General features: G+C 56.0%; 1 protein-coding gene across 4 annotated transcripts; it reads right to left on the minus strand.

The window, feature by feature from the left end:
- Positions 1-1,349: 1,349 nt before the first annotated feature.
- On the minus strand, positions 1,350-23,550 carry RSPO1 (R-spondin 1). 4 transcript variants are annotated; one of them, XM_086716501.1, is made up of 6 exons: positions 23,333-23,550; positions 13,924-14,306; positions 5,481-5,672; positions 3,333-3,482; positions 2,860-3,048; positions 1,350-2,144 (listed from the first exon to the last, which is right to left on the minus strand). In XM_086716501.1, exons 2-6 carry the CDS (start codon positions 14,015-14,017, stop codon positions 1,978-1,980), a joined length of 792 nt encoding a protein of 263 aa, XP_086572627.1. In that variant the 5' UTR covers positions 14,018-14,306; positions 23,333-23,550; the 3' UTR covers positions 1,350-1,977. The 4 variants fall into 4 exon arrangements, with proteins under 4 accessions (XP_086572627.1, XP_086572625.1, XP_086572628.1 ...); XM_086716499.1 differs by lacking the exon at positions 23,333-23,550 and adding an exon at positions 18,585-18,907; XM_086716502.1 differs by lacking the exon at positions 23,333-23,550 and adding an exon at positions 15,183-15,318.
- Between the last annotated feature and the right edge of the window lie 3,330 nt (positions 23,551-26,880).

Raw genomic sequence — 26,880 nt, forward strand, 5'->3', positions numbered from 1 at the left:
CATGGCTGGTACAACTGAAGACCTGAATCATTACTGTTATCTAATTTTAATTATTCAATTTAAAATTTAAAACATATTCAATTCAATAGTTGGAAAACCGTTAACTATTCCTGAACCAGGAATTCAGTATGCGAATCTACTTTTCAATTTTTCTGAAATCTAAATACAAATCAAGTATTTCCGGTGAGGATTCCGTGTCCAAATTAAGATATGCTGTGCAGTGTAAATATACACAGAGTGGTGAAGACTTAGTTTGAAAAAGAAAATGTAAAAGATGTTGTTAATCATTTTTATGCTGATTACATGTTAAAGAGGTAACATTTTAGCATCTATTTGGTTAAATAACAGACATTATTAAAATTAACTTCGCCTGTTTCTTTTTACTCGTTAAGCATGGTCACTAGAAAACTTTTTAATGACATCAGTGGCTCATATGATATTTCTATCATACAGCACTGGTCTAGAACGCCATTCCTTCTCTGTCTTAACTCCTACTCACCCTTCAGAGCTTGACTCAAATACCACCTTCTCTGAAAAGCTTCCCTGAGATAAAGTCTTATTTCGATTCACCTTAATTCACTTTCATAGCTATGTGTACGTGCCAGGGGTTGCCTGGCCTCAACTCCACCCATTTGTGATTACACACTTATCGGAAGGATCCCTTGGTCCATGACTGTCACCCCTACCAACCTCTACTTCTGTGAGGGCAAGGTCCCTGCCTGGCTCCCCCTGGAAACCAAACACTGAGTCCGGGGCCCGGGGCCCATTAGGCTACCAGTGGACACTTGGGGATGCCACAAGAGGTCATTCTACCCACCGTTCTGTCTTTGGGATCCAAGGGTTTCCAACCATCCCAGACAACCTGGGCGTCCCTGGCCCCTAGGGTGCCACTAACCCCCCCAGGACGCAGATTCTACCTCTCCCAGATGGCAAGTCTTCCTGCACGGCCGACCAGAACCCTTCCCGTGGCCAGGTGGCCAGGACCTTGGTTCCGTCCGCAGAGGTAATCCGAGCAGTACTTCTTAAACTTGAATGTGCACGTCAGGGACCTGGAACCTCGTTACACCGCAGATTCTGGTTCGTCAGGTCTGGGATGTGACCCGAGACTCCCACTTCTAACGGGCTGCCCGGTGACGACGTTGATGCCGGTCCGCAGACCACACTCTGAGTAATAAGGATGTAGAGAAGCTGGTTATCACCCTCAGAGTATCCCCAAAGTTTTCTTCCTGCTCTGGACCCTCCGTCCAGAAGGCCATTAGGGGATCTCTTCAAAACTCAGCCCTGTTCCTTCCTGCTCCCGTGTACCCCACCAACCCCTGGACCCTGAAAAGGAACGTGCTGCCTGTGGCTACTGTTGTCATTTGGTTTTGTTTTTAATTTGAAATAAACTTTTAAGCAGTTTTCAGAGTCGGGGCAGCCCTGACACGGATCGTGGGTGTGTAACAATACTCTCCAATGATAAAGTCACACAGCTGGAGATGCTGAACAGGCCTTGAGCTTTGGTTCCTGTCTGCCACCCTGGACTGATCCTATCAGCTCCTCCAGAAGGCTCCACTCTGTTTGGGCTTGCACGCGGGGAAATGGTCTCTCTGACATGTCCCTTGGGAGCATCGCAAACCAAGTCTGTGACGCTGGGCCCTCTGCCAGGCGGAGGTGACCCCTCCACCTCCCCACCCTGTTCACACGGTGACGTCCGGGAGATAAAAGTGTCATCCGGTGGCCTCGATTGTGTGTGTGTGTGTGTGTGTGTGTGTGTGTGTGTGCGCGCATGCGCGCGGATGCACACATGTACGCTGGTTGCATGTTTGGCCATGGACCCTTGTGTGTGTGTGTGTGTGTGTGTGTGTGTCTGTATACGTATGGAGAGCGTGTGAACGCTGTGCCCCCAGCGCTCCAGTTCAGTAAAGCTTTCATCACACAGAGCAGCGCTGGACTCTTTCTGCACGGGCCTGGAGGCTGAAGAATGTCCCTAGGCCCCTAGGTGAGCCCTGCAGGCGTGACCGGCCCCGCTGTCCCCTGGTGCTGCGGCTGCTGCTGGCCCTTGTGTCTCCGGGAGCCGGCGCCCGCCTCCTTGCTCTCCTTCCTGCTCAGGTTCCTGTTGGCGTTCTCCCGCCGGCCCTGGCCACCTTTCCTCCTCTTCTGCCCTGCAACCCCAACAGCAGGAAGAGTCAACAAAGGATGTCCCACAGCAAGCGAGGTGGCCCTGGGCATGGCCGAGGGCTCTTGGGGGGGGTGGTGGTGAGGAAGCGGGGCGGGGGAAGCAGGGGGGCTGGAGTCGCTGCCTTTAGGCAGCTGGGGACCCCTCAAGGCTTCCTCTGACTGGCGGCTACTTCAGAGGACCCTGCAACATGGGCACAGAGACGGGGGTCCGGGAGCCTCTCACCCTCCACCCCTCGACGAACCAGACGCCCTCCTCATCCTTGTGACCTCCTCAGACCTCGGGACCCAGTGGGCCAAGATGTTCGGTGCCGCTCTCAGGACAAGCAGGACAGCCCCCGACTCCCCTGCCCCCAGGGCCAGCTGCCCCATCATTGCCGCCTACTGCCTGTGTGACCTTGGTCACATCACCGCACCTCTCTGGGTCTTAGCATCCCCTTCTGTGCCCCCATCTGACCTCCAAGGGTCCTTCCGGTGCCAAACTTCTGCTGGCTCCCGAGAGATGGGGAAACTGGAGGGATGTGGACACTGAAGGTCCCAGCTCCCACCACACAGAGTCCTGGGGACTGCTCTCTGCCGGGACCTGGCACCCAGAGTTGGGGTTCCCATCTGGCCCTGGGCGACAGGCAGGAGGCGGAAGCGGCCGCACCTCTGTGGCGGTCCCTGACTCCCAGCCCTGGGGAGGCCGAGGCCGCAGCTCACCCTCAGGACAGGGTGTCCTCCGCACTGTGCACCTGCGGGTCTCCTTGGTGTCGGAGCAGGCAGCGTGGTCTCCCCCGGGGGCGTGGAGCACCCTCCGTGTCCGCTCCTCAGAGCCCCTCCGGAAGCCGCACAGCCTCTTCTTCTTGGAGCACGGCCCCCACAGGGACCACTCACTCATTTCACATTGTGCTGGCAGGAAGCGAGGGAAGAGGGAGAGAAAGGGGGGGAGGGTCACACCTCCTCCCCCGACCCAGAATTCTCCACGGAAGTCTCCCCCACCTGCTCTGTGCCTGGAGGCATCTTCAGTGCAGAGGGCAGAGAAACCCCACAGGGTCGTGGGTGGGTGTGTGTGGGGGGTAAGCTTTGCTGCACGCCCCCCCCCCAAGCCCAGGCTTGCCCTGCCCCCCACACCACCCTGCCCGCCCCTCCCCTGGGGTCCCGCACCCTCTGCCCGCAGCTCCCAGCAAACTCACCAGGACTACTGCACTCCATGGTGCTGTTGGCAGCCGCCGAGCCCTCGGGACAGGCTGGATAGCAGCGGCCCTTGTGCAGGTATAAGCTCTCCTTACACTTGGTGCAGAAGTTGTGGCTGAAGCAGGCCTCGCAGTGCTCAATCTTGCACTCTGAGGAGAGGGCCAGATGGGGGCCCTCTGATTCATCTCCCATCCCCAAAGCCCCCCCTCCAGGGCAGACCTCCCCCCCCCCCACACTTCCCCGAGGGCAGGACTCTGGCCTGGAGCTGCCATGACTGTGGGAGGGAAGGCAAGGACGGGGTGGGGGGAGGAGGCCGAAGTGGCCACTCTTCGGGTCTGCCAGGGACAGTCAGCTAACTCCACCCCAAACCCCACACCAGGCCCTGGAACCGAGGTGAGGCCCAAGACAGCTGTTTTCAGAGGAGGAGGGCAGGACACCTTGTGGGATCAGTGGGGACGAGAGAGAAGGGTCCCAGCGTGTCGTGGCACCCTAGAGGGCCACCCGGTCAGAGGGTCAGAGTCGAACGGAGGGATACAACGGTTTCCTCTCTCCGTTGCACCCACGACATCCCACGCTCTGGTTCCCCTCCTGCCCTGCGAAAGGAGTCTGCTTGGAGGGGGGCAGGGAGAGGAGAGATCCCAGGGCAAATTCCTCTCCCCCTGTAAGGCCTGGTTCCAAGAACCACCCCGGCTGGACTCCTGGGTCCCTCCCCATCCCCTCCTGCCAGCTCTCCCTCCTCTGGGGAAGTGGGGGGTGGGGGTTAGAGTAGGCAGGGCCTTTCACAACCTCTCCCTTCCCAGATCGTGGGCAGGACTAACTTCCTCCCAGTCTCTGGCACCTGAAGCTGGGGCTGCCAGTTTCCCAGGAGCTGGCACAGCCAGGAACTCCTACCCCAAATACCCCAAGGACCAAGAGGGCAGCCCCAGGGCCCCACCTCTAGCCTCACAAGCTCCCCACCCCACCCCACCCCACCCCACCCCACCCTTCCTCTGTGCCTCCTGGGCTCTTGGCTTTATCTCTGTTTCTTCCGCTAGCCTCCCTCCTCTCTTGCTGATTCCTGGGTTTGGTCGCAGGTGAAATACAGTAAAGACAACAGCAGGTACCACTTACAGAGCGCCAGACGTCTAGGGCTTTCTATATGCCTCTGATGACAACCCTAGGGGGGTAAAAACTACCACTCCCATTTTAAAGATGAGGATTTGAGAGGCTGCAAAATCCCGATGTTGCACAACAAGTGAGAAGCAGAGTTGAGATTAGAACCCAGGGCCGATCTCGGGGCCATCATTTCCCCCTCCAGGCCACACCGTTGTCATCCAAAAGAAGGACCCCTGTCACTTAGGTCCCACCTCCCTCCAAAGGCTGTTGTGAGGCTCCACTGATAGGAGGTCTGGAAATGCGTTCTAAACTCCGAGGCACTGACCAACTGGGAGGCGCACTGGCATTGGTCACCAGAGTGTGTTCCCTGCCTGTCCCCCAGGGTGCCACCGTGAGCCTGAACAGAGGTGGGCCGGGCCGTGCCTTAGAGCACACGGAGCTGCAGCTGATAGAGCGGACCCCAGCCAGAGAGAAGACCTGGGCGGAGGCAGGGGAGGCTTGAATTTCCCCGCAGTCAGGGGAGCCCGGGGCGGGGGTTCAAGCAGAAGTGTCCTGGGAAAGGACACACATCTCAGAAGCACCTGGCTTTCTGGCTGTGGTGTGGAGGGAGGGTGGGGTTGGAGGACAGATAAACAAGCTCCTGCAATATTCCAGAGGAGAGGTGCCAGGAGCCTGGGTGAGACCATGGCAGTGAGGACGGAGGGAGAGGGGAGGCGGCGGGCACCATGTGGTTATGGGATGGACCGGAGGCGTCACAACGAGAGGCCGAGAGGCCGGCTCTCCAGTCGGTGGTGTGAGTGGCTCAGGACCCTGCGGGAGTGCAGGTGGGTGCACGTCCGGAGGCAGGAGATGTGGTTCTGAGGTGGACCCGCTGAGCCGGAGAGGAGAATGGACCCTCTGAGATGCCTGGCTGGCAGCTGGATTACTTGAATCAGGAGCCTCATCCCTGCCCCCCACCCCTCGGTGTCCCCTCTACTCCTCCTGCCGGCCACCAACGGTCGAAGCACCCTCCCCCGGGGGCCAGAGCCTTCTCCAGCCCTCCCCACACTCACTGATGCACTTGTTCATGTCGGGGTTGCGGGCGTCGAAGTAGCCAGGAGGGCAGGAGGGCAAGCACACGCCCACCTGGCGGATGTCGTTCCTCTCCAGCAGGATGAACAGCTTGGGCGAGCACTTGAGGCAGCCGTTGACTTCCGAGCAGAGCTCACAACCTTTGGCACAGGCCTGGCTCCCCTCGGCACTGACTGCAAGGGTGGGACAGGGGGAAGGAGGGGCTGTAGGCGAGGCCACCGTCTTTCCCAGGCCCCCACACGGTTGGGAAGTGAGTAGATTGGGGTTTCTTCCCGCGCAATGACTGTGCTTCTCAGGAGGCACATGCCAGGATGGCACCTCTTTAAGACGGTTTCATAGGGGCGCCTGGGTGGCTCAGTCGGGTAAGCGTCCGACTTCGGCTCAGGTCATGAGCTCACGGGTCGTGGGTTCGAGCCCCACGTCGGGCTCTGTGCTGATAGCTCAGGGCTTCCGATTCTGTGTCTCCCCCTCTCTCCGCCCCTCCCCCGCTCACGCTCTGTCTCTCTCTTTCTCGAAAATGAATAAACATTTTAAGACTGCTTTGTAAACCTCCCCAGCATCATCTCTCAAGGGAACTAGCACAGATGCCTGAAGCAAGCGCCCTCGTCCACCCTAAGTGTCTCTCTAGCTCCAGGCACAACACAGGCTCGCTCTCCGGGCTTGCTCTACCCTTCCGGGAGAAGCTGCTGAAGCCGCACGCTTCCCAGAACCTACCCCTGCCCTCCCCAGAGGACGCAAGGTTCAGCCTCAGGTACGAAGGCTCAGGTATGGAAGGCGGGTATTTTTTAGCCTTGAGAAAGGTTTAAGGTCAAGAAGGACAATGGGTTAAGCTATCTGAGCAAAGGATCATCTGGTCAGAGACAGGAAAACAACTAGAATAACTATGTCCAGAACAGTGGCCTCAACCAGAGACGATTTTGCTCCCCAGGGGATATGTAGCAACGTCTAGGGACCTGTCACTCCGGGGAGGGGTGTTGTTACCGGTATGGAGAGAGGCCAGGGATGCCACGAAACATCCTATAATGCACGGGGTGGCCCCCGCAAGAAATTGTCTGGTTCAAAATGGCACTGATGCTGAGGTTGAGAAACCCTGGCCATCCTTTGAGGCGGTGTGATCTCCAGCCCCCGCACGGGGTCTCAAACCTTCGATGTCATTCCTTTATGGACTTGTTTAACCAACACTCCCCGAGCCCCTCCCAAGTACCCTGTGCAGTGTGAGCGCCAGGGGCCTGGACACGAGGTCGCCTGACCCTCCAAACTGATCTTTCGGTGGTGCCGACAGACCTGCAGACGGGCAAATGCTGACAGCCGCAGGCCTGGCGATAGTGACCCCAAAAAGAAGAGAGGGAAGGAGTCACAAAGGAGGCGCCATTTGGGCCGACTCTTGAAGAATCCGTAGAGATTTGTCCATTAGGAAGTAGAGATCACAGCCTTCTAGGAACAGGACCACAGAGGTGTAAAACAGCCAGGGGAATTGCAGATAATTTGGGGTGCAGGAGGGGTAGGGAGGGGAATGGCGAAAGATAAGAGCTTTCGATATCACGGTAAGGAATTTGAACTTGATCCTGCCAGGCAGTGTTTCCCAAAGAGCATTCCTGGGACCATGTTCTCCCCTAGATGTTCATCAAAGGCTGTGGAGAAAAAGCCACTACGTCAGGTAAGACTGAGAACCGCTGGGTCCCACAGGTCTAAACAGGATTCTTTACTGTAGGGCGTCTTCAACCCTTTTATTATGCTCCTGTGCAGTGGCTCCCTAAGAGGGGGACAGAGGAAGCTTTGTTTCCCAAACATTTTGGCCACAGAACCCTTGTTTTGCAGAGCTTTTCCTGGGACATTTCTCCGAGCTGATTAGACAGGAGGAAGCTATCGGCAAGGTGCAGGACCCGGGCTGATTTGTACATTGGAAGGTTCTTCCGGCAGCGTGGGTGGAGACCAGAGACTGAAGGACCATTTGGAAGGAAGTGGACCAGCTCATCCAGATGAGGAAGATGAGAATGTCTGAAAGAAAATTCTGCTCAGTTGGAGATGGACAGAAACAGATTTGAGAGAAGCTTAGGGACTATAACCGGTAGGCGGAAGTGACCAACAGGGGGGAGGAGTCTGGGGTGAGCGCTAGGGTAGGTGGCAGAACAGTGTGGCTGGTCACTAAAGGAGGCTCACTCCATGGGAAGGCAAGCAGGTGGAGAAGGGGACAGGGAGAGAGGTTATGAGCCACTTAGGACCCAGCCTGCAGCGAGGGGCTGGAGACACGGGCTGCAGACGGAGGGCCGGGAGGATCAGAACAGACGGCGGGACCACTGCCACTACACGCAGCATAGTGGACCCCCAGCTCAGGCTTCCGAGTCACCTAGAGCTGGAGCCAAGTTCCCAGCCTGTGACCCGGGGCGAAACACAGTGTCTAGTGTGCCTCCCTTGCCACCACTGGAGAGGGACATGAGGATGTCCACTCTGGAGGGCTGCTGGGAGGAGTGATCCCTGATTTCAGAACAGGAGAATGAGTTGGAGTTAAGAAGGCGAGCAGAAGAAGCGAAAAAGACCATGACGAACACAACCATGTAACAATGCGGTAACCACGGCAACGGCCGCTAACTACCAAGCGTCCAGAACTGAATCTGTCCTCAGAGGTCATCGAGTGTTCACTCACTTAACTCGCACAATCCATGAAGCAGGTGCTGTTATTATGTTATCATCCTCATTTTTACGGGGGAGGACCTGGAGAAGTGACGGGACTTGGCCAAGGCTTCGCGGCCCGCACGTGCTCCAGGCAGAGGGAACGAAGTTTAGGAAGGCCAAGGGCAGGACCACGCCGGGTGACGTGGGGACCAGAAGTAGGAGTCGATTGTTGTTGGTTTTTTTTAAGTATAGAATTTAGTTGCATAGAGTCAGTGTTAATCGACCAGTGCACTTAACAATTAATATTGTTCTTGGTTTAGTTCTTCTAAGAGCAAAAATACTCACATGTTGCATTGGCGTTATGCGGGAGCCCTGGGGACTACTTTTCCACTTTGAGTCTTTATTCGGCTGTGTTACAAATTAATAAGGTACTGCAGATTTTAGGTGCTGCTTCTATCCCCAAGACATTACATCCTCTGTTATGCAAGATTCTTACTGAATACATTGTTGAAATGAATGTTCCCTCTATTCTTGCCTGGGTTTCTTTTTTGTTGTTGTTTAATTTTTTAATGTTTATTTATTTTTGAGAAAGAGAGAGACAGAGCATGAGCGGGGGAGGGGCAGAGAGCGAGGGAGACACAGAATCCGAAGCAGGCTCCAGGCTCTGAGCTGTCGGCACAGAGCCTGACGCGGGGCTCGAACTTGTGAACCACGAGATTATGACCTGAGCCGAAGTCGGGAGTCTTAACCAACTCAGCCACCCAGGCACCCCATCTTGCCTGGGTTTCAATAATTGAACTGATCCAGGTGTCCCATTTGCCGGCCACTATAGCTATGTCCCCATGCTCATTCATTCCGTCCTTGTCACTTTTGTTAAGGACAGATTTGCAAAAGGCCCCTCAGAATACTGCGATCCTCCTCGCATTCAACCAACAACAAATCTCTGTGTGCGTTTCTCTTCGGATCTCTCAGTGACACAGCAAGAGAAAGCGTGGAGCACTCGGGGTCTGAAATCAGCATGGGGGGGGGGTGGTGGACCACAGAGGGAGGAGTAAGACAGAAAGCTGGAGAGGGAAGCAGGCCCAGATGAGGAAGGGTCTTAAACCTGTACGCAGGAGTTTGGACACTGCCCTACAGGCAGTGAGGAATTACTGGGGGCTTTAAAATCGGAGACGTGGTCAGGATCACTGTATGGTATGGAGAAAGGGTTGCGGGGACGGCAATCTGGAGGCAGGAAGACTCCTCAGCTCGAAGAGACACAGCTGAACCAAGAAGATGCAAAGGAGCAGACATAGGTAAGATATTCAGGTGGGAGAAGCAACCAGACCAGGTGATGGGCTGGATGTGGGGCCGAGAGGCTGGGGAAAGTGCAAGCCGAGGGTGACTCCCAGGTGTTGGGCTTGCGTGACAGGGTGGCTGTTGGCCCTTCACCGAGAGAGGGACCGCAGGAAGAGGAGCAGGTTTGGGTGGGGGAGATGATGCATAGTCGGGTTTTGGATGGGTTGAGGTTGTGGTTCCTGTGGGGCATCCGGGGGAAGGTGTCTATGAGGGAGTCGAGCCCGTAGCTCTGGAGCTCGAGAGAAAAAACACCTTGGCTGGAGACCTCGATGTGGAGTCCTTGGCACGAAAACAGTCCCGAAGGCATGGGGGCCCATGAGGCAGCGGACAGTGGGCACAGAGGGTGAGAGGAGGAATTAGGAAGTTAAGGGAGGGACAGAAGAAAGAAGGGCGGCTAGGAGGCTGCGAGGGGGCAACCAGACAGGTAGGGACCTAACTCAGTGGAAGCCAAGAGGAGAGCACCCTGGGCAGGACCCTGGCTGCTGAGGTGTCAGATAACGAGGCAGCAGAGGACAGGGGTTGGCGCCCCTGGTGGGGGCGAGGGCAGAGGGCAGTGGTGGAGGAGCAGAGGAAGAAGAGCCATCTCCTTCAAGAAATCAGCCGCGGAGCCGGGAAGAGAACCCGGGGATCTGTCCGTGGAAGCCGTGGGCATCCGTGGTTCCACCGTGGAAGTAGAGGCATTCCCGGGCAGAGGCTGAGCAGCCTGGCCGCGCTTGCTTCACAGGCCAGCAGAGGAGGAGGGGCTCAGAGAGAAGCTGGGAAGTTCAACGAGGAAAGGGATGCTGGTCAAGAAGGATAGGAACCCAACGCTGTTCTCGGCTTAGTGAGACAAATGCACGGGCAGTGGGGCAATGGACAGCCATAGGGAGGGGGGTCTGTGTGTGGGAGGGGGGGGTCCAAGGAAGACGGTGGGTGTTGGGGGGCGCGTAATGATTCAAAGGGAAAAACCGAGGCTCGTTCATTCCACAGACGTTTATGGCACACCTAACACGTGCCCAGAAGTGCTAGGAGCTTGGGGACCTGGAGATATAAACAAAGGCCCACCCAGGGATGCGGCAGGCAGGGCTGGCTAGCACCGTGTAAGTGGATGAGTAATGAAAGGCACTCCCTTACCCAGCCGGCTAGGTGAAGAGGGTGTGCCAGACAGGAGGAACGGCCTGTGCAAAGGCTCTGAGGCACCGAACATCCTAGTGCATTCACAGAATGGAACATAGGGCTTTTTCCTATTGGCAGGGAAGGTGACCGCAGAAGGGCATGGCCAGATTCACCATATGAAAGGACCCTTTGCCTACGATGGAGGGAGGCACACGGGGGAGGCAGCCTTGGAGGGCCGCAGCCTGGCTGAGGAGGCTGGGTGGGCTGGATGAAGTGGAGGGCACTCGGAGTAGGGATGGAGCCTGCTTCCCAACCTCTTCACAAAACCCTCTCCCACGGCTCTGCCTGCCCTCCCCCAAGTCCTCAGTGAAGCCCACTTCCCCAGGCCAGGAAGGCAAGGCTGTGCCCTCCCCCCGCCATTCCCCTGCAGCCTGTGTGGCTCTTTCATCCTTGTGCAAAACCCCTGCAAGTTGATATTCCTAAAGCCAAAACACCCCTGCCCAACATCCCTCAATGGCTCCCTATTACCAGCAGAATTGAGACCCATCTGGCCTTATTGATTTCTCCACCTGGCCTGGAAAGCTTCCCTGAGCTGATCCTACCCTCCTCATTTCTCAACACTACCCCTCAGCCATCCACAACTATTTTTTTTGGGGGGGGGGGGTCTGGCCACATCACACTATTTCACACCTGCGTGTCTTTGCTCAAATCGGTCCTTCTTCCTGGACCATTCTCTGCCACTTCCTGAGCCTGAGTAACTCTTTCAAGCCTCAGAACTAAAGTCATCTCCTCCGGGAAGTCTCCCCTGATCTCACTTCCCCACAAAGTCTGGATGGGGTTGGATGGGGGAGTCAGGGTTCAGTGAAGGAATGGGGGCTTCATGGGAGCAGGACTAAGCAAGGGGCCCAGGAATCAGTTAGGAGAAGGGTCTCAGTAAGGGGAAGGAGCCCTCAATGCCAGGAGTAGTGAGAACATGAGGGCAGGGTGAGGGGCACAAAATCCAGGTGGGAAGGCATTCCGGAGAGGGCGAGAAGACAAGAAGCGGAGTGAGTGAAGACGGGGTTCAGGGAGGGGATGCGTCCTCAGCGAACAGGAGAGGAGGAAGTCGATCTGCCAGGGTTCGTAACTCACAACTGAAGAGCACTTCGCTCAGTCTCTCCCCCTCCAGGCAGGGAGACCATCAGACACGCGACCAGCCATTTCTGGACTCAAAACTGGTGTGTGCCTCCAGATCAGAGCCGCATGGGGTGGCTTCTAACAGCCCTACTGACACGCAGTTACAGATGATGGCAGAGTCGACAGACCAGAGGCTCACAGCACAGCCAGCCAGCCTCCTCTGCCGTCCAGTGGTTAGGAGGCCAGGGTAGCCACACACCACATCTTGGGCCTCTTTCTTCCCTCCCCTCAACCCTGAAAACCCGAGCGCAAGATGGCCCACACGTTGTTTATATAACAGTGACGTGCATCCCAAAGTCTATACAGAGCTTGGTGTTTTACAAAGAGCTCACGACACATAAATACATGTGAATAAAATCTCACATAGACTAGGGGCGCCTGGGTGGCTCAGTCAGTTGAGCGTCTGACCTCGGCTCAGGTCACGATCTCACAGTTTGTGAGTTCGAGCCCCGCGTCGGGCTGTGTGCTGACAGCTCGGAGCCTGGAACCTGCTTCGGATTCCGTGTCTCCATCTCTCTCTGCCCTGCCCCCACTCACGCTTTCTCTCTCTCTCAAAAATAAATAAACGTTAAAAAAAAAAAAAGTAGACCCATCCAAATTGCTGCATTTGATGGCCCTTTGCAGGGACCGAGCCCTTTCTGCAGGCTCAGGCCAGTGCTTTTTATTCACTTATTTTTTTTCTGTACAAAAGCCTTGAACCCAGCTCTTCGACCCCTGGCTTAGGGAGGTGGGGGATGCGTGGCTCTGCTTGCGAGCGGGAAGCGTGACCGCCAGTGTGCGTCGCGGGAGCACGAGTCGTCCCTCCCTCCCGTTTGCTCTCTCTCTCTCTCTCTCTCTCTCTCCCATCTTGGAAACAGAGGAGACTGGTTATGAACCGCTAAACCGCATCTGGCCCATGGAGTCCAAAACGCTGGCCGCAACAGAGAGGAAGGGAGGAAAATCAAGGCCTCGCTGCTGATTAAACCTAACCGTCTCTAATTGTTTGTTAAGCTGGGGATTTTCAGCTTCACCAATTCTCTGAGCTTCTCTCCCTGGGCTGGGTTCTGGCCTTGGCCGCTCCCGCAGAGGCCCGACAAAACTCCACTGCCTTTCCACCTTTACTCGTGGGCCTCCGTCTGGTTGTGCCACACTTCTGTGGAGCCTCCGGCCTGGGGGCGTGGCATCTTTTATGGGGGACAGGCCCTGGGGTCTGTAACATCGGCCTCCTCCTTCTCCCTGGCACGGTCCCATACACACAGTGGCCACTCCCACTACATACTGGGCAGGTACGGGTCCCCCATTGCTGGAGCCAGGCTGAGGCCCGAGGGCTCTCAGGGCTGCCCAGTCAGTCGCGATTTCCATCAAGCTCTGTTTTTAGGAAGACTGGGCTCACGGGAACTAATTACGTTCCAATACCGACCCTGTGTCTTTAGGCCTATTATCTCCTCCCGTGTCCTAGCCTCGGTTTCCCCATCTGTACAATAATAGAATTTAGTTCGGTTTAGTTTTTAAACTGGGAGGACCCTTCTTTCCAGTGACATCTTACGTGGAATCTTACCGAAAGCAGGGAAGAGTGAGGCACTCTGGTTGGGTGGGCAGTGGGGCCAGACGCCTTCCCACTGCCTCCCTTTCAGCCCCCCGTGCGGCTCCCTGAATCCCACCGGGCAGAGTTAAAAACCACGGGAGTGGATAGTTTCACGAGCCTCCCTGCTCCGCTGTCTCTGCCCGGTGATCTGGGCAGGGAAAGCCGTTGCCCAAGCTGAGCAGAGTTCCTGGCCCCAAGGGGTTGAGGGCTGCACTCCAGCCAAGACTCAAAGAAAAGAGCCCTGAACTCCTGTCGGTGAGGAGAGGACCATGAACCCCAGGCCACAGCGGTAGGGGACACATCTCCATGGATACCACACAAAGCTGGTGTTATGTCAAAGGGGCATAATCCACAAACTGGATCCTCACAAGAGAGAGGTTAATCTAGAAAGCAGAGTCTACAAAGGGGAAAACAGACAACGTGGGTAATCTGCAGAGTGGGTAATCTCCCCCAAATCAATCCACAAGCTGGATAATCCACAAGCAGGATAATCTACTGAGGAAAGTACGAAGTGGCGATAGACAAGTAGAATCTGCAATGGTCATCAGAGAAGGAAACCACCGATGGCCCTCTAGTCCCCAGGCGGCCCCCGCCCGCTCCCAAGGCCAGCCGTGGTCCGGCCCCGCTCCATTACTCACTCCGCCTCTGCCTCTTCCCCTTGATCCCCCGGCTGCCGGCAGCGAGATGCATCCAGCTCAGAAACAGGGCCACCACACACAGCCCAAGCCGCATAGTCACTCGCCAACTCCAGGCCCCTGGTAGGAGGGGTGGTCTCTGGGGAGGGGGGGCGGACAGTGCAGGGCTCTTGCTAACGCCTGCGGGGTTGGGTCAGCAGCAGGAGGCCCAGGCCTGGGCCGTATCCCAAATCCACCATAATCTCAGCTGGGGACAGAGAGGGCGTGGGGAGGCAACTTCTTCCTCAGCCCATAGGGAGGTCCAGAGAGCGTTCCTCAAAGGCACCTTGGGGTGTCACGTGGGAGAACTCTTTGTCACTTCAGCAGGGACGCCTCCAAAAACCAACCTGGTAGGGGAGGAGAAAGAAAGGTTAATTCTGGGGAACCACACGGTCCCCCCCAGTTTATACCTCCTACCCTCCCCTGTGGCTCTCCTTAGCCAGGAGACTGTGAGAACTCAGAATGGTTGAATGTTACAAGCTCCCCACCTGGCACCCCTGTAGAAGGAATTTGCCCCTTCTCCCAGGAAGTTTGCAGAGTCCCCTAACCTGGGACTGGAGCCGGCTACCCACGCAGCTGGAATATGGTAGACAGATCAAATCTGTGGATCACTGGGAACTAGCTGGCCCCACCCCTGCCCAATGTTGGCCGGGCTCTAACTGGAAGTCCTTCTTTAGGTCTATCCTACGGACGTCATGCTGCAGCAATCGCCTCTCTCTAGAAGAGGAGCTCTCTCTGTCCTTCTGTAAGGGACCCCTCAGCCCTCTCTTCCCGGTGCTGAGTCACCCCTGTGCCTTTCACCTGTGGGGCTAGAGCAGTGGCCCCCGACAAGCCGGCAGACTCTGCGTGGCCCTCTGGGCTTGGTGGGAGAAAAGGAAGTAAGGCTTCCCCCCGCCACAGAAACTCTGACACAGCAGGCCCCGCGGGCCTGGCCTTTGTGAGAGGATAAAAGAGGCAGCGATGCCCGCCCTGGCCAGAGACACAGAGAATGGGGATAATCCCCCAGCCCAGCGAGAGCCAGGTCTCTGGACCCGCTGGCCGGGTGATGGGGGCAGGGGGAGCTGGTCCCTCCCCAGTGAAATGTGTCTGGAGCCCGACCGGGGAGTCCGAGGCCGAAAACCCCGCTTCACGCTCAGGATCGCGCGCTCCCACACATTCTCCCAGCAGAGAGGTCTGCCCAAGCACTGCCCTGAACACTTTGGTGCGGACCCACCCACGCTCACCCAGGGATAGAAGGAAACAGCGAGCCTTCAGGAAGCTTTGGAGATGCCAGGGAAGCACTGCCCTCCCGTCTGCTGGTTAGATGCCTCTGAACGAGTCACTGAGCCTCCCTGAACCTCAGTTTCCTCATCTATAGAATGGGGACAAAGATGCCTATTTCACAGGCTTGCTCTGAGAGTTGGCTGAGTTTTTGGCTTACGAATGAGAAATCTGAAATGCTAGAGTGGCAGTGCCCCGCCCACCCCATCCCAGTCTCTTTCCCCTTCACCTCTCAGGGAGGCCCCAGGGAGCCCACCTGCATGGGAGATAAATCATTATCCCACGAGGGAGTTCAGCACCTCCCTCCTCGGCCTCTCCCGCCCGGCTTTGAAGGCCAGTCACACTCAAGTGGTTAAGCTGCCCGGAGAAGTGTTTACACGAGGCTGACGGGTCCCACCTGGCGCTGCAGCCGGAGCCAGGGGAGACGCCCCCAGCCACCCCCAAATGCCAGCCCCTACATGCCCCTCCAGTACTCCCTGCGTGAACTGCCAGAGCCTCCCATGCTCCCCAGCCCCTACCACACACTTCCATCGCCTACAAATCACCGTCATCCGGCTGAGCTTATCGAACTGGGGTCTTCAGCCAGAGGTTGGCCCGGAGAACATACGATGGTTAAGGGCGGAAGTCAGATCACCGTATTGGCCACGCTATGTGTTAGCGGTTACCGCAGGTGGGACTGGGCGGTCGCCTCAGTGTCCTTATCTGCAAGAGGGTGGTTGTTTTTCATGGCTTAAACGAGTTAATGCACGCCGCTGCTCAGAACGGCTCGCTCAGAGCTGTTGTATTTTCTGTGACCAAGAAGACACAATTTTGTGTCGACACGCCAATGGTCATCTAAAGAGCGAGACGGGCGTTTCATTTTGTTTTGGTATCATCTGGATCCCAACCACGATGCTGAGCACTGTTACGCAATCTCCATTTTTGGATCTTTATGGTCAGTTGCCTTGGCCCCAATGCGATCACTCAGCATGGCAGGGTTAACTTTTAATTGAGGCATGTGTGGAAGTGAGGTCCTGGGACCCCTGGCAGATACATGCTCGGGGTGCCGTGGGTCCTTACACCGGACAAACACTGCAGGAGAAGGCCACGCAGATCAACTGGTGTTAAATCCTGGGTCTCACTCTGCGATCAGTATCGATGGGGTCCTACGAGCAGGAAAGGTCTCCTATGCATCTCCTGTGTCTGCCTGGCTCGGTGCCTGGCACATCGGGCTTGGTGCTCGGCAAAGGTCAGCTCCCTTCCTTGCCCTGCCTCTACTTTCCTTCTATTCCCTTCAATCCTCCCCGCCCCCACCCCCACCCCCACCCCCACCCCCACCCTGGCTTAGCTTTCAGCCTGGCTCTTGCCATGCTCACCCTGGCCCTCTCCCACCTGAATCACTATGGAACCACGATCTCAGCTAGAAAACGGGCAGGACGATCCACATAGGAATTTCACTGGAGCAAATGACACTGGCCTCCCTCACCTATCACTGGATGGGGAAAAGTTCAAGCACTTTCAGTTGATCGATTGTCGATGGGCAGAAATAATGGTTTCATATGGTCAGACCTTCTGATGTTTTTAAAAAGAGAAGCTGAAAATTCAGAATCGCATGTGAAATGCAATTTTTAAAGCTGGACAGGTCACAGACTGAAAACACGGTAGAACCCAGCCCCAGAAGATCACAGGTGGGTGCATCCAGCTAGCTCCAGCCAGCCCCTGCCCGTCCTACCCCCGACCCCCAAGGGCAGTGGACACACACAGACTACCCTGGATGGGCAGAGCCAGCGATGGGAACTGCTGGCAGTAATCAAGGTCTCAGGCACCCCGGGGGGGGGGGGGGGAAGGAAGGGCATTTTGTCTCAGCCAGGGTCAGGGTGAAAGGCTCACATTCATCAGGTACCTGCACCACCTGCCATGCGCTAGGCCCTCATTCACTGAGCACAACTCTAGGAAGGAAGTAGAATTACTCCCAATTTTTTTCTGGTCCAGACAGGTTACGGGTCTCAGGGCTACCAACCTTAGGACTGAGTGTCTGGAGGGCGAGGCAAGGGACAGGGAGCTGACCCCGGAGGTGGGGAAGGAACTGGCGGCAGAGGCAGAGCTGGGGCGGGAGACCCAGGAGAGAGGCGGTGCCCTCCCTGTTAGGTGGTCTCGCCAGAGAAGGGCAGGGCACAGGCTGCGGAGGGGAACACAGCCGGGGGTGGAGCTGAGGGCGGGGACTCGGTGCCCCCATAAGGTTGGAGTCACTTTCACCTTCTTGCCTGTAACACTATCAGGATAAATTGGTACTCCGTCCGGGGCCGGATACAGACCCAAAAATGTAAACCATCCCGATAATTTCTCATTAACCCTCCCCGGGACCGGCTACGGGTGGAGAGTTTCGCGGCTGGCGGGCGGGGGCAGAAGCATTGCTGGGCGGGGGGCGGGACCAAGTACGTGCCTGCCCGACCTGTCGGGATTAGCGTGTCGGCCGGAGCCAAGCCAGGTGCTGGGGCCGCCCCCCACCCCCCAACACCGAGGGCATTGGGGAAAGGCTCCTTCACGTCCCTCCATCTGCGCCCCACGCGCGCAAATTCTTCTTCCCTCCCCACTATCCGGGAGAGGCCCAGCAGGTGCAGGGGGAGGGGAGGCGGACCTCTGGCTGTCCCCCCAAATCCAAGAGGACTCTTCAAGTCTAAGAGGCCAGTTTCACAAGAAAAGCCCTGCCCCCAAGCGCCCGCACCCAGAATCCGTCGTTGCCCTCCTTTGAACCCCGGGCGAACACAGCCCCCACCTCTCCCCGACCAAGCAGCACCCCCGTCCCTCAGCGCCCGACCCGCGTGGGTCAGGGAGTCGCGCCACCTCGCAGGGCACTGGGGGAGGCCGTGCTAGCTGCCTGCCACGTCGGACCCGGACCCGGGCTGCGGGACTGGGGTGGGGGGAGCCAGGGGCCATGGGATTCAGGGGGATCCGAGGCGATGACACCAGGGGATCAAGAACTTCTGGCTTGGGGAGGAGGGGTGAATAGGGCGGATGGGTTTGGGGAATCCAGAACGATCAGCTTCGGTCAGTTTCAGAGTCAGAGTCAGATGGGATGAGATTGAGAGTGAAGACGGTCACCGGGGGCTGCGGGGTTGAGGGGAACCGTGGGCAGCAACCGGGAGGGGGCTGCGCATTGGCTTGAGGGATGACGGTGGCGGGACAAGCAGGAGCGGCTCCGGGAGGTGCCCTCCCCCGCCCTCCGACCCGACCGCAGTCAGAAGTCTCCTTCCCTTCGCTGTCGCCCCCCGCCCCCACCCCCCGCACTCAGCTCGGCGGAGCCCCGACGGCACGGCCCGCGGCGCCCCGGGTCCCGGGAAAGGGGGCGCCAGGGAGAAGGACGGGGCAGCTCCGGGGGCACTCACCTCCGCGCTGCCAGCCGCGGCGGGGGCAGGCCCGGGAGGGGCGAGGGCGCGGCCGGCTCACCCGCCCGCCCGCCGCAGGACTGTCCTGGGCGCCCGGCTCGCCCGCGCTCCGCCCGCGCGTTCCCAAGTTGCTCAATCTGCGGGCGGCTCACGCCCTCCGGGGCCAGCGCCCCACCCGGCGCATCGGTCCTTTGGGGCGGCTCGGTCCGGCCCTCGCTCTCCGCAAAGCCCCACTCTGGCGGTCCGCTCCCCGCTCTCCGCCCGGCGCTGGTGCTCTCCGTCGCGCCTCCGCTCGGCCGGAGCTCCCAGCCCGGAGAGGGGCCAGTCCTCCGCTCGCACGAGGGAGGGAATCCCCCCCCCTTTGCAGTCCCACCCCCCGAGCCGGCCCCCCTTGCCGGGATCCGCAGCAAAAAACGGACTGGAGTGCCAGGCCCGGGAGTCCGTAGCCCCCTCCCGCAAGCGCTTGCCCGCAGCTGGGGCGCTGCGCTGGAGCGCGGGGCTGGCCGCGGCACATGTCCTCTGGGGCCTGGCGCAGACCCTCTGCCCTTGCCTCCTCCCCTCCCCACGCCCCGCACCCTGGGGATTCCACGCAGCCGCAGCACCCGCCGCAGCTCCAGGCATCGTGGGGGTCAGAACTGGGTCTGAGAGCCTCTCGAAACCTCAGTTTCCCTATCAGGAATCTAGAAAGTGACAAGGAACAGGCTCGACAGGGCCCGTGGTCCTGGCCACGCCCTCCTCCTCTCAGGGTAGAGTCTTCAGAGCATCTTCCCAGTTCAGGGGAAATGTGAGGCTGTGAGATTCTGGTAAATCCGGGCGAGGACGCCTCCACACGGACATGCTGCCGAAGAGTGAGGGGGAATTCTGAAATAAAACCCAGAGTCAACCCCCTGCTCCATCACTTACCAGCTGTGTGGCCCTACCTAAGTGACTTAACCTCTCTGAGCCTCATCTGTTTTGAGGGTTCAGTGAAACGAAAGCTACAACAGCCTGGTAAGTGGCGGGGGAGCTGTGAATGCCTGTGGAGTGTCTTGAAGGGCTGCGGACACCCACAGGGACCCACATGATGTTGAAGTCAAGCCTGATGAAGGGAGGGAGGGAGACTCACGTCTTGGGGCGGCAAACAGCTGTTCTCCAGCTTCATTTCAGACTGGTTAAAGGAAAATGGGCTAAAACTGTAGTTAGCAGGAGTTAAGTTAGAGCAGAAAAGCTATACTGATGGCGGGGGGGGGGGGGGCGGGGGGGGTTGGGGACACGGATAGGGGTGGTGAGTAATCAAGACAGGCTGTGGGATCTCCTCAGGACGGGAGGCGGGAGCCCTAACTATTGAGACAAGGGTGCAGGGTCTTTTACAGTGACAGGGGAATAGATGGAATGACCCCTGGAGTGTCCTGGTGGCCAGGGAACAGGGATGGTGAATGGCCAAAGAATGTGGAGCAGTTGGGTCCCAAATGCCCAGTGGCTGGGCTCATTCAGCCACAGCCCTGCCAAGTTTGCAAGAGGCAAACAGCCATTTCCAAGTTCCTCCTGCCCCCACCCCCAGCTCCCTCTCAAAGCCGCTCCCCTGTCCACTCTGCCCTGAGCTTTCCCTATGTCTCACCGGCCCTTGGCTCTGCTCCGTGCCTAATCAAACAGCCCCAAATGCCGAAAACGCAGTGTTTATTTTATTTTATTTTTTTACACACTTGCATAACTCCCTGACAAGCCACGCCAGGCGTTGGGCTTTTTGTTTGGTTTTATTTTGTTGCATTTAGGGGAAAAAAGAGAGAGAAGAGAAGGAATCACACAAACCATCCAGCCCTAGAAGATGTCTTAGGCCAGGCCGTGGGCTCGGGTTTCCTGCCTGAGGAAAAGTCTGCGGGAGTTGGGGGGCCTCACTACTAGGCTCAGGAATGAGTGAGAAAGGGAAGAAAACCACCTGGGTCAGGGAAGATAATGAATTAGAACCATGTGACGAAAATAAAGAGCATTTCTTGTGCACCTAATATATGCCAAGCCCTGTGCTTTGCATGTATATTCTGTTGCCTAATTTTGCAGCCATTTGCTTTTCCTTTTTTTTTTTCTTTTTCTCTTATAAATGTGAGTTCTGAGCCTCAGAAACATATTTGCCCAGAGACATATGACCTGTAGGTGGCCAACCCGGTTGCCATTACGCTAAATGACTTGTAATTTTCCCCGAGGGAGCCAGGTTGTCCCGAATTTGCATATGTTGTCCATTCTTCCAAGAAATGCTTTTTTTCTCTCTGACCCTTTCTCTTGTTGTCTTTCAAAATGCCCTCATGAAGTTTCACCCAGCCACCTTGCACGTCAGGCTCTGGACCTTGTGTAGACCTATACATCACTCATCACTGGCCTGTGATTGTCTCTCCCACTGCACTGTGAGCCTCTTATGGGCAAAACCTGTGTCTGATTCATCCTGAGGACCCCAGCACCATGAACATACCTAACTGATGTTTGGTGAACTGAACCTCCGGACAGCTAGGATTGTGCCTTTTGTAGATCCTGCCAGCTGATTCAGATGACATCTCAGGTCATTATCATTCCTTACCCAAACCAAGATCACCCTTCTCATTAGAAGACCAAAGGTCAGTGGATCCAGGCCTGGGCTGTAGCTCCTAGAGATCAGCAAAGTTCCTTATAGTTTACGTCATCCTTTACCAGGTGAGAACTGTTCTCCCAGCGGGGTTGTCACCTTACCAGTATACCTTCAGCTACAAGTAACAGAAGACCAGCTCAAAATAGCTTAGACAGCAGGGTGGTTTATTATCTCATCTATCAAGAAGGGCAGAGGTAGGAATGATCCAGCAGCTCAGCAACCACATCGAGAATCAGATTCTTTCCTATATTCTCATTCTATCATCCTCAGCACCACAGCTACTGCCCTCCTGATCACAAGATGGCTGCAAGAGCTCCAGGCACCACATCTTTCCCCACTAAGTCCAGCAACAAGTCCAGCAGTCTGTTTTTAAAGAGTTAACTGGCATTTTAAAATGCTTAAAATGGTATATTCTGTGTTACATATATTGACCACAATTTTCTTTAATTAAGCTAACCGGATCACATGTCCACCAGTGAACCAATTGCAGACAAGAAGGATGATGCTATCAGCTTAGACCAATCAGGATTATGTGGGGAAGAGTGTTCATGGACAAAAGCAGAACTCTGTTGCACTGAAGAAGGGACAATGGGCTTCTGGGCAGGCAACCAACAGTGACCGTGGCCATCCGTGTTACACACACACACAAAACTGACTTTGTTAATATCAATTTATCACAGACTCCCCCACAAACCTTAGTCTCCCCGACCCTGTTAATCTCTGCGATCTTGTTATTCTCTCTTTCATGGGGGCAATATAGGATAATGCTTAATTGCATTAGCGATTAGCTCGGTTACCCCTGAGTTCAAAGCCCATTTCTACCACCAACTAGCTCAACGTCCTTGGCGCAAGTCACTTCGCCTCCCTGAGGCTCAGTCCCTTCATCTGTAAAATGGGTATAAGGACAGTATCTACACTACCCTTCTCGTGGGGCTAATATAAAGTGATGGATTTATTTTATTTTATTTTTAACATTTACTCATTTTTGAGAGACAGAGTGTGAGCAGGGAGAGGGGCAGAGAGAGAGGGAGACACAGAACTCGAAGGAGGCTCCAGGCTCTGAGCTATCAGCACAGAGCCCGTCATGGGGCTCGAACTCCCGAATCCCGAGATCATGACCTGAGCTGAAGTCAGATGCTCAACCGACTGAGCCACCCAGGCGCCCCAAAAGTGATGGATTTAAAGAGCTTAGCACAGTGCTAGGAATTATAGCAAGTACTTAGTACGCGCTGGCTCTTGTAATTAGCTATGAGTTTGTCCTCTAGTGCATTAAATATTAACTGAGTGTGACTGTATCCCAGGCACCAGGCTGGTGATGGAGGGTGGAGACACGAACGTCACACTGTCTGTCTTCCCGAGGGGCTCCGGGACTAGTGGGACAGACCGATTTATAAGACAAGGAAGACTGGGAAAAGTGACAGCACAAAATAAGGGGTGATCACCACTCCTGGAGGGAGTCAGAGAAGCTTCTCCAGAGAAGCTTGAAAGACTTGTTGGCATTTTCTAGGCACATGAGATGGAAAAGGTGTTCCGGGCAGAGGGCGCGGTGCGTGTGGGGGTCCAGAGGCCTGATGCACGGTGGCGCCCTCGGAGACCTAAGGAGTTCTGCTGTGCGGAGATTTAGGACGAGAGTGAGGTGGGGGGAGGGCGGTAGACGATAATTTTCCAAGGGGGGCTTGGGTACCAGGCTAAAGAGCAGGGACTTTACCTTGAGAGCAGTGGGCCACCCCCAGCATTGACGAGGTGGGTGAGAGGCAGGTTGGGGGAGACATGGCAGGGGGTGAGGAGCCCCCGCGAGAGAAGATAAGGGGGTCATCCCAAAGAGCACAGCTCTGTTTTTCCCCTTCCCCCCTCCACATCCCTTCCAGAGGGCCGGCTGTGTCCGGGACACCAGAAACACAGCCTCCCAGGTTCTCCATCTTGTTGTAACGGAGACGGGGTTCCCCTAACGCACACCTGGGACACGCAGCTCTCACCCTGCGGGGTCCGGAAAACCATTGGCTCTCCCTCACGAGGAGTGAGGAGCCAGCCTGTGCCAGCGGCCTCCTCTCCCCCTGACCCTCCCTTCATGGCCCTCCCTCCACCATCCTTCGAATGCCCCCAATCCTTTCGATTCCTGCTGCTCTCCCTCCCCACCCCTCCTCACCCACGTTACCTGCCACAGGCCCCGTGGTGCCTTCTTTGCTCACACAGGACTTTGACAACGGTCTCAAGGTCCTCTTCTCCACAGCAGCCTCAAGCATCACCCTGGGGACCTTCTCCACGCCAGCGCCACTGTCACCTCCTGGACCTCCCAGACGGTGCTGATATTCTCGTCCACTTCACTGCAGGCTCCTGCTCACGTGGCCGCGCCCTCTTGGCCCCCAAACTGTTCCATCCCTGACATCACAGGCTCTAAGACCCACCTCCCAGAGCCCCCAGGCCCCCCACCATAACCTCCTTCTGCTCCAGACCCTTGCTCCCTTCCTCCTAACTCAGGTTCTTGACATATTGACGACTCAGTGATGATTTTGGTGCTGGCCTTCCTCGGGCAAACCCTCTGCCTCTTCCTGCTGAGCTCCGCAGGACAATCCCCCAGCTACCTGGGACGGGGGCTGCTGCAAATCCACAGCCAGGCTCAACTGGGCCCTCGGCCACCAGCGTTGACCCCTCAAGCCACCCGGGCCCCACCCTCGTCAAGACAGCTGAGACAGCCAGGGGACGCCTTCAATTTCCTTCTGCTAACACTAAACTCGTGATCCCTACCCAGAACCTCTTTCTCCCCAGATGCCCCCTTCTTGGTAAACAGCAGTGAACCTGATAAACAGGAAACTGGGAGTTGTTTTCATTCTCACCCCTCTCCCCTCCCACATCCACTCCATCTGCGAATCCTGTTGGGTCTACCTCCAGACCCGGCCCAAACCCACGGACTCCTCACCTACTGCTGCTTACCTGGCCGATTGTGAGCGTCCCCTACTATCCCCCCTGCTTCCGCTCTATCCCCCCTACCGGCACAGGCTTCGCACGGTAGCCGGAGAAAAACCTGAAAAATTATAAGGCAGATCCCATCACTCACTACCCTGTTTAAACCTCCCAGTGATTTTCCATTGTACTTGGAATCAAATCCAAACACCATCCCTTATAAGGCCGCATCCCTCTGGCTTCAGCTGTCTGCTCTCTCAGCCTCTGCCTCGCTGGGCTTCTTCGAACACTGCAAACCCTTCCTCGCCTCAGGGCCTTTGCACAGTCCTTCAGATGGACAGCTTCCTTGCTTCCTTCCACTCTCAGCTTCCCACCCCTGTGTCAGAAGGGCCACCCCGACCTCTCTGTCTCAGTAGCTCCCCCATCACCCCTTACCACGGCCTCCTTTCTATTGGACGTTGTGTTTGCTCATCATTTCCCTGTTTGCTCCCCTTCCAGCCTCCACTTCCCGGTGCCTGTGTGTGAAAGAGCCCTTCTCTCTTTCACAGCCCTCTCATGCCCTGCAAGGTCCATTGCCAAGGTCACGGACAACCTCCAAATCGTCCTATTCTGCAACTCCTTTGTCTTCCTCCTTCTCTCGCTCTCTGCAACTCTTGACGCCCCCTCCTTCTTGGAATGCTTCCCTCCACCCTCCTGGTCCCAGTTCCTTGTCCTTCTGCCTACTCTCCTCCAAGCCCTAACTGTAGGCAGGCCCAAGGTTATTGCTGGCTCTCTGCCCTTCCCTTCAGCCATGAACTAATCATACAGATAAAAAACACAATATCCAATAGTAAGGAAAGTAAATGTGATGGTTAATTTTATATGTCAACTTGGCCAGGCCATGGTACAAACATTATTCTAGATGTTTTTACATGGGATTAACATTTAAGCCAGTGGAGTCTGAGGAAAGCAGATCACCCTTCATGGTGTGGGTGGGCCACATCCAATCAGTTGAAGGCCTTAATAGAACCAAGACTGACATCCACTGAGCAAGAAAGAATCCTGCCAACAGTCAGCCTTGGCACTCAAACTGCAACACCAACTCTTCCCCAGGTCGCCAGCCTCCTGGCTTACCCTGCAGATTTTGGACTTGCTAAGCCTCCACAATTGTGTGAGACAATTCCTTAAAATACACACGTGCGCGCGCACACATACACATTATCGGTTCTGTTCCCCTGGAGAACTCTAATACACTAAGTGATAACTGAAAGTTAACCAAAAGAATCCAAAACTCTTTTCCTTTTTTTTTTTAAAGTTTATTTATTTGTGAGAGAGAGAGAGAGAGAGAGAGAGAGAGAGCATGCACGTGCCCGAGTAGGCAGAGAGAGAGGTTAGAGAGAGAATCCCAAGCAGGATTTGCACTGTGGGCGTGCGGGGGCCAACGTGGGGCTCGAGTTCATGAACCCGTGAGATCATGACCTGAGCCGAAATCAAGAACAGGACGCTTAACTGTGCCATCCAGCGCCCCCCGCCGCCCGGCCCCAAACTCCTTTCCTTAATAAGATTATTCTCACAGATCCAAGTCTGTTGGGCCTGAGAGTCTGGATATCTAGGCGTCAGTCCCAAGTCTGCCACAGGCTGGATGGATGATCTCATCTAAGCTCCAGTCTTGCTCATATCAATAAAAAGCACCTCTAGTCACCTGACCGCTCGAGGTAAAACCTGAGAGATTTGGTTGGCAGCTTTCCTCCGACACCGGCAAGTTGTCTCCCTTCCACCTCCAGAGGGTCTCCTGGCTCCAAACACTGGCTTCCATCGGCTCTGCTGTCATCCTGGTCCCCGCAACGCCGACACCTGCCTGCCGGAGCTGTCTGCCCCCTTCCCTCCTGCTTTACAGTCTACGGCAGCCAGAGCGAGTTTTAAAATCGCTCTGATTTCTAAAAAACATAAATCCTACCGTAGTGCTTGTATTAGTTTCCTGTGGCCGCCGTAACAAATCACCCCAAACTCAGTGGCTTAAGACACCCAAATGTATCATCTTACAGTTCTAGAAGTCAGAAGTCTGAGATGGGTTACTGGGGCTGCGTGCCTTTTCCACCTTCCAGAGGCCGCCCACACCCTTAGCTCATGCCCCCTCCTTGGATCACTTTGACCTTTGCTCCTCTGACTCTGACCCTCCCCATGTCCTTTTAATAAGGATGCTGTGATTAGACGGGCCCACCTGGATCACCCAGGCTAATGTCCCCAACTCAAGATCCTTAACACAGGCACAGGTTTTGGGGATTCAGATACAGACATCTTTGGGGGGTGTCTAGCTCAGCTCTTTAATCCTCCCAACGGGTCCCCACTGCACTTAGAATTAAAAGCAAACATTTCCCCTGCTTTACAACACCCGCCCCCTCCCTGGGAGCCGGCCCGTATTCACCTACTCTGCCCATGGAGGCAATGTTGGTGTCCCCTGCATGCACCAAACACAGTCCTGCCATAAAGCCTTTCTCTTGCTTTCCTTTCTGACTCCAAAGTTCTTCGGCTCCGTCTTGTCTTTTAGGCCTCAGCCCTCCTCAGAGAGGCTTTCTCTGGTCCAAAGTGCCTCTCATGGGCCATTTGAAATTGTTTTCTTCGTTGGACTTAATCTGTGCCTGATGTTTTCTTGCTGATTATTATTTGTTGGTTGTTCATCTCCCCCATTAGAACGCAGATGTCTTCAAAGCTAGGACCCTGTCGCTCCAGTATGCCGGCAGTGGAACTCAAGTAGTATTTGTTGGATACATCAGTGAGCCTTGGTTTCCTCATTTTTCTTTTCTTCTTCTTCTCCTTCTCCTT

This window comes from Puma concolor, chromosome C1, assembly GCF_028749965.1.
Source record: "Puma concolor isolate L17-30 chromosome C1, mPumCon1.1.hap2, whole genome shotgun sequence".
In the NCBI taxonomy this organism is placed as follows: Eukaryota; Metazoa; Chordata; class Mammalia; order Carnivora; family Felidae; genus Puma; species Puma concolor.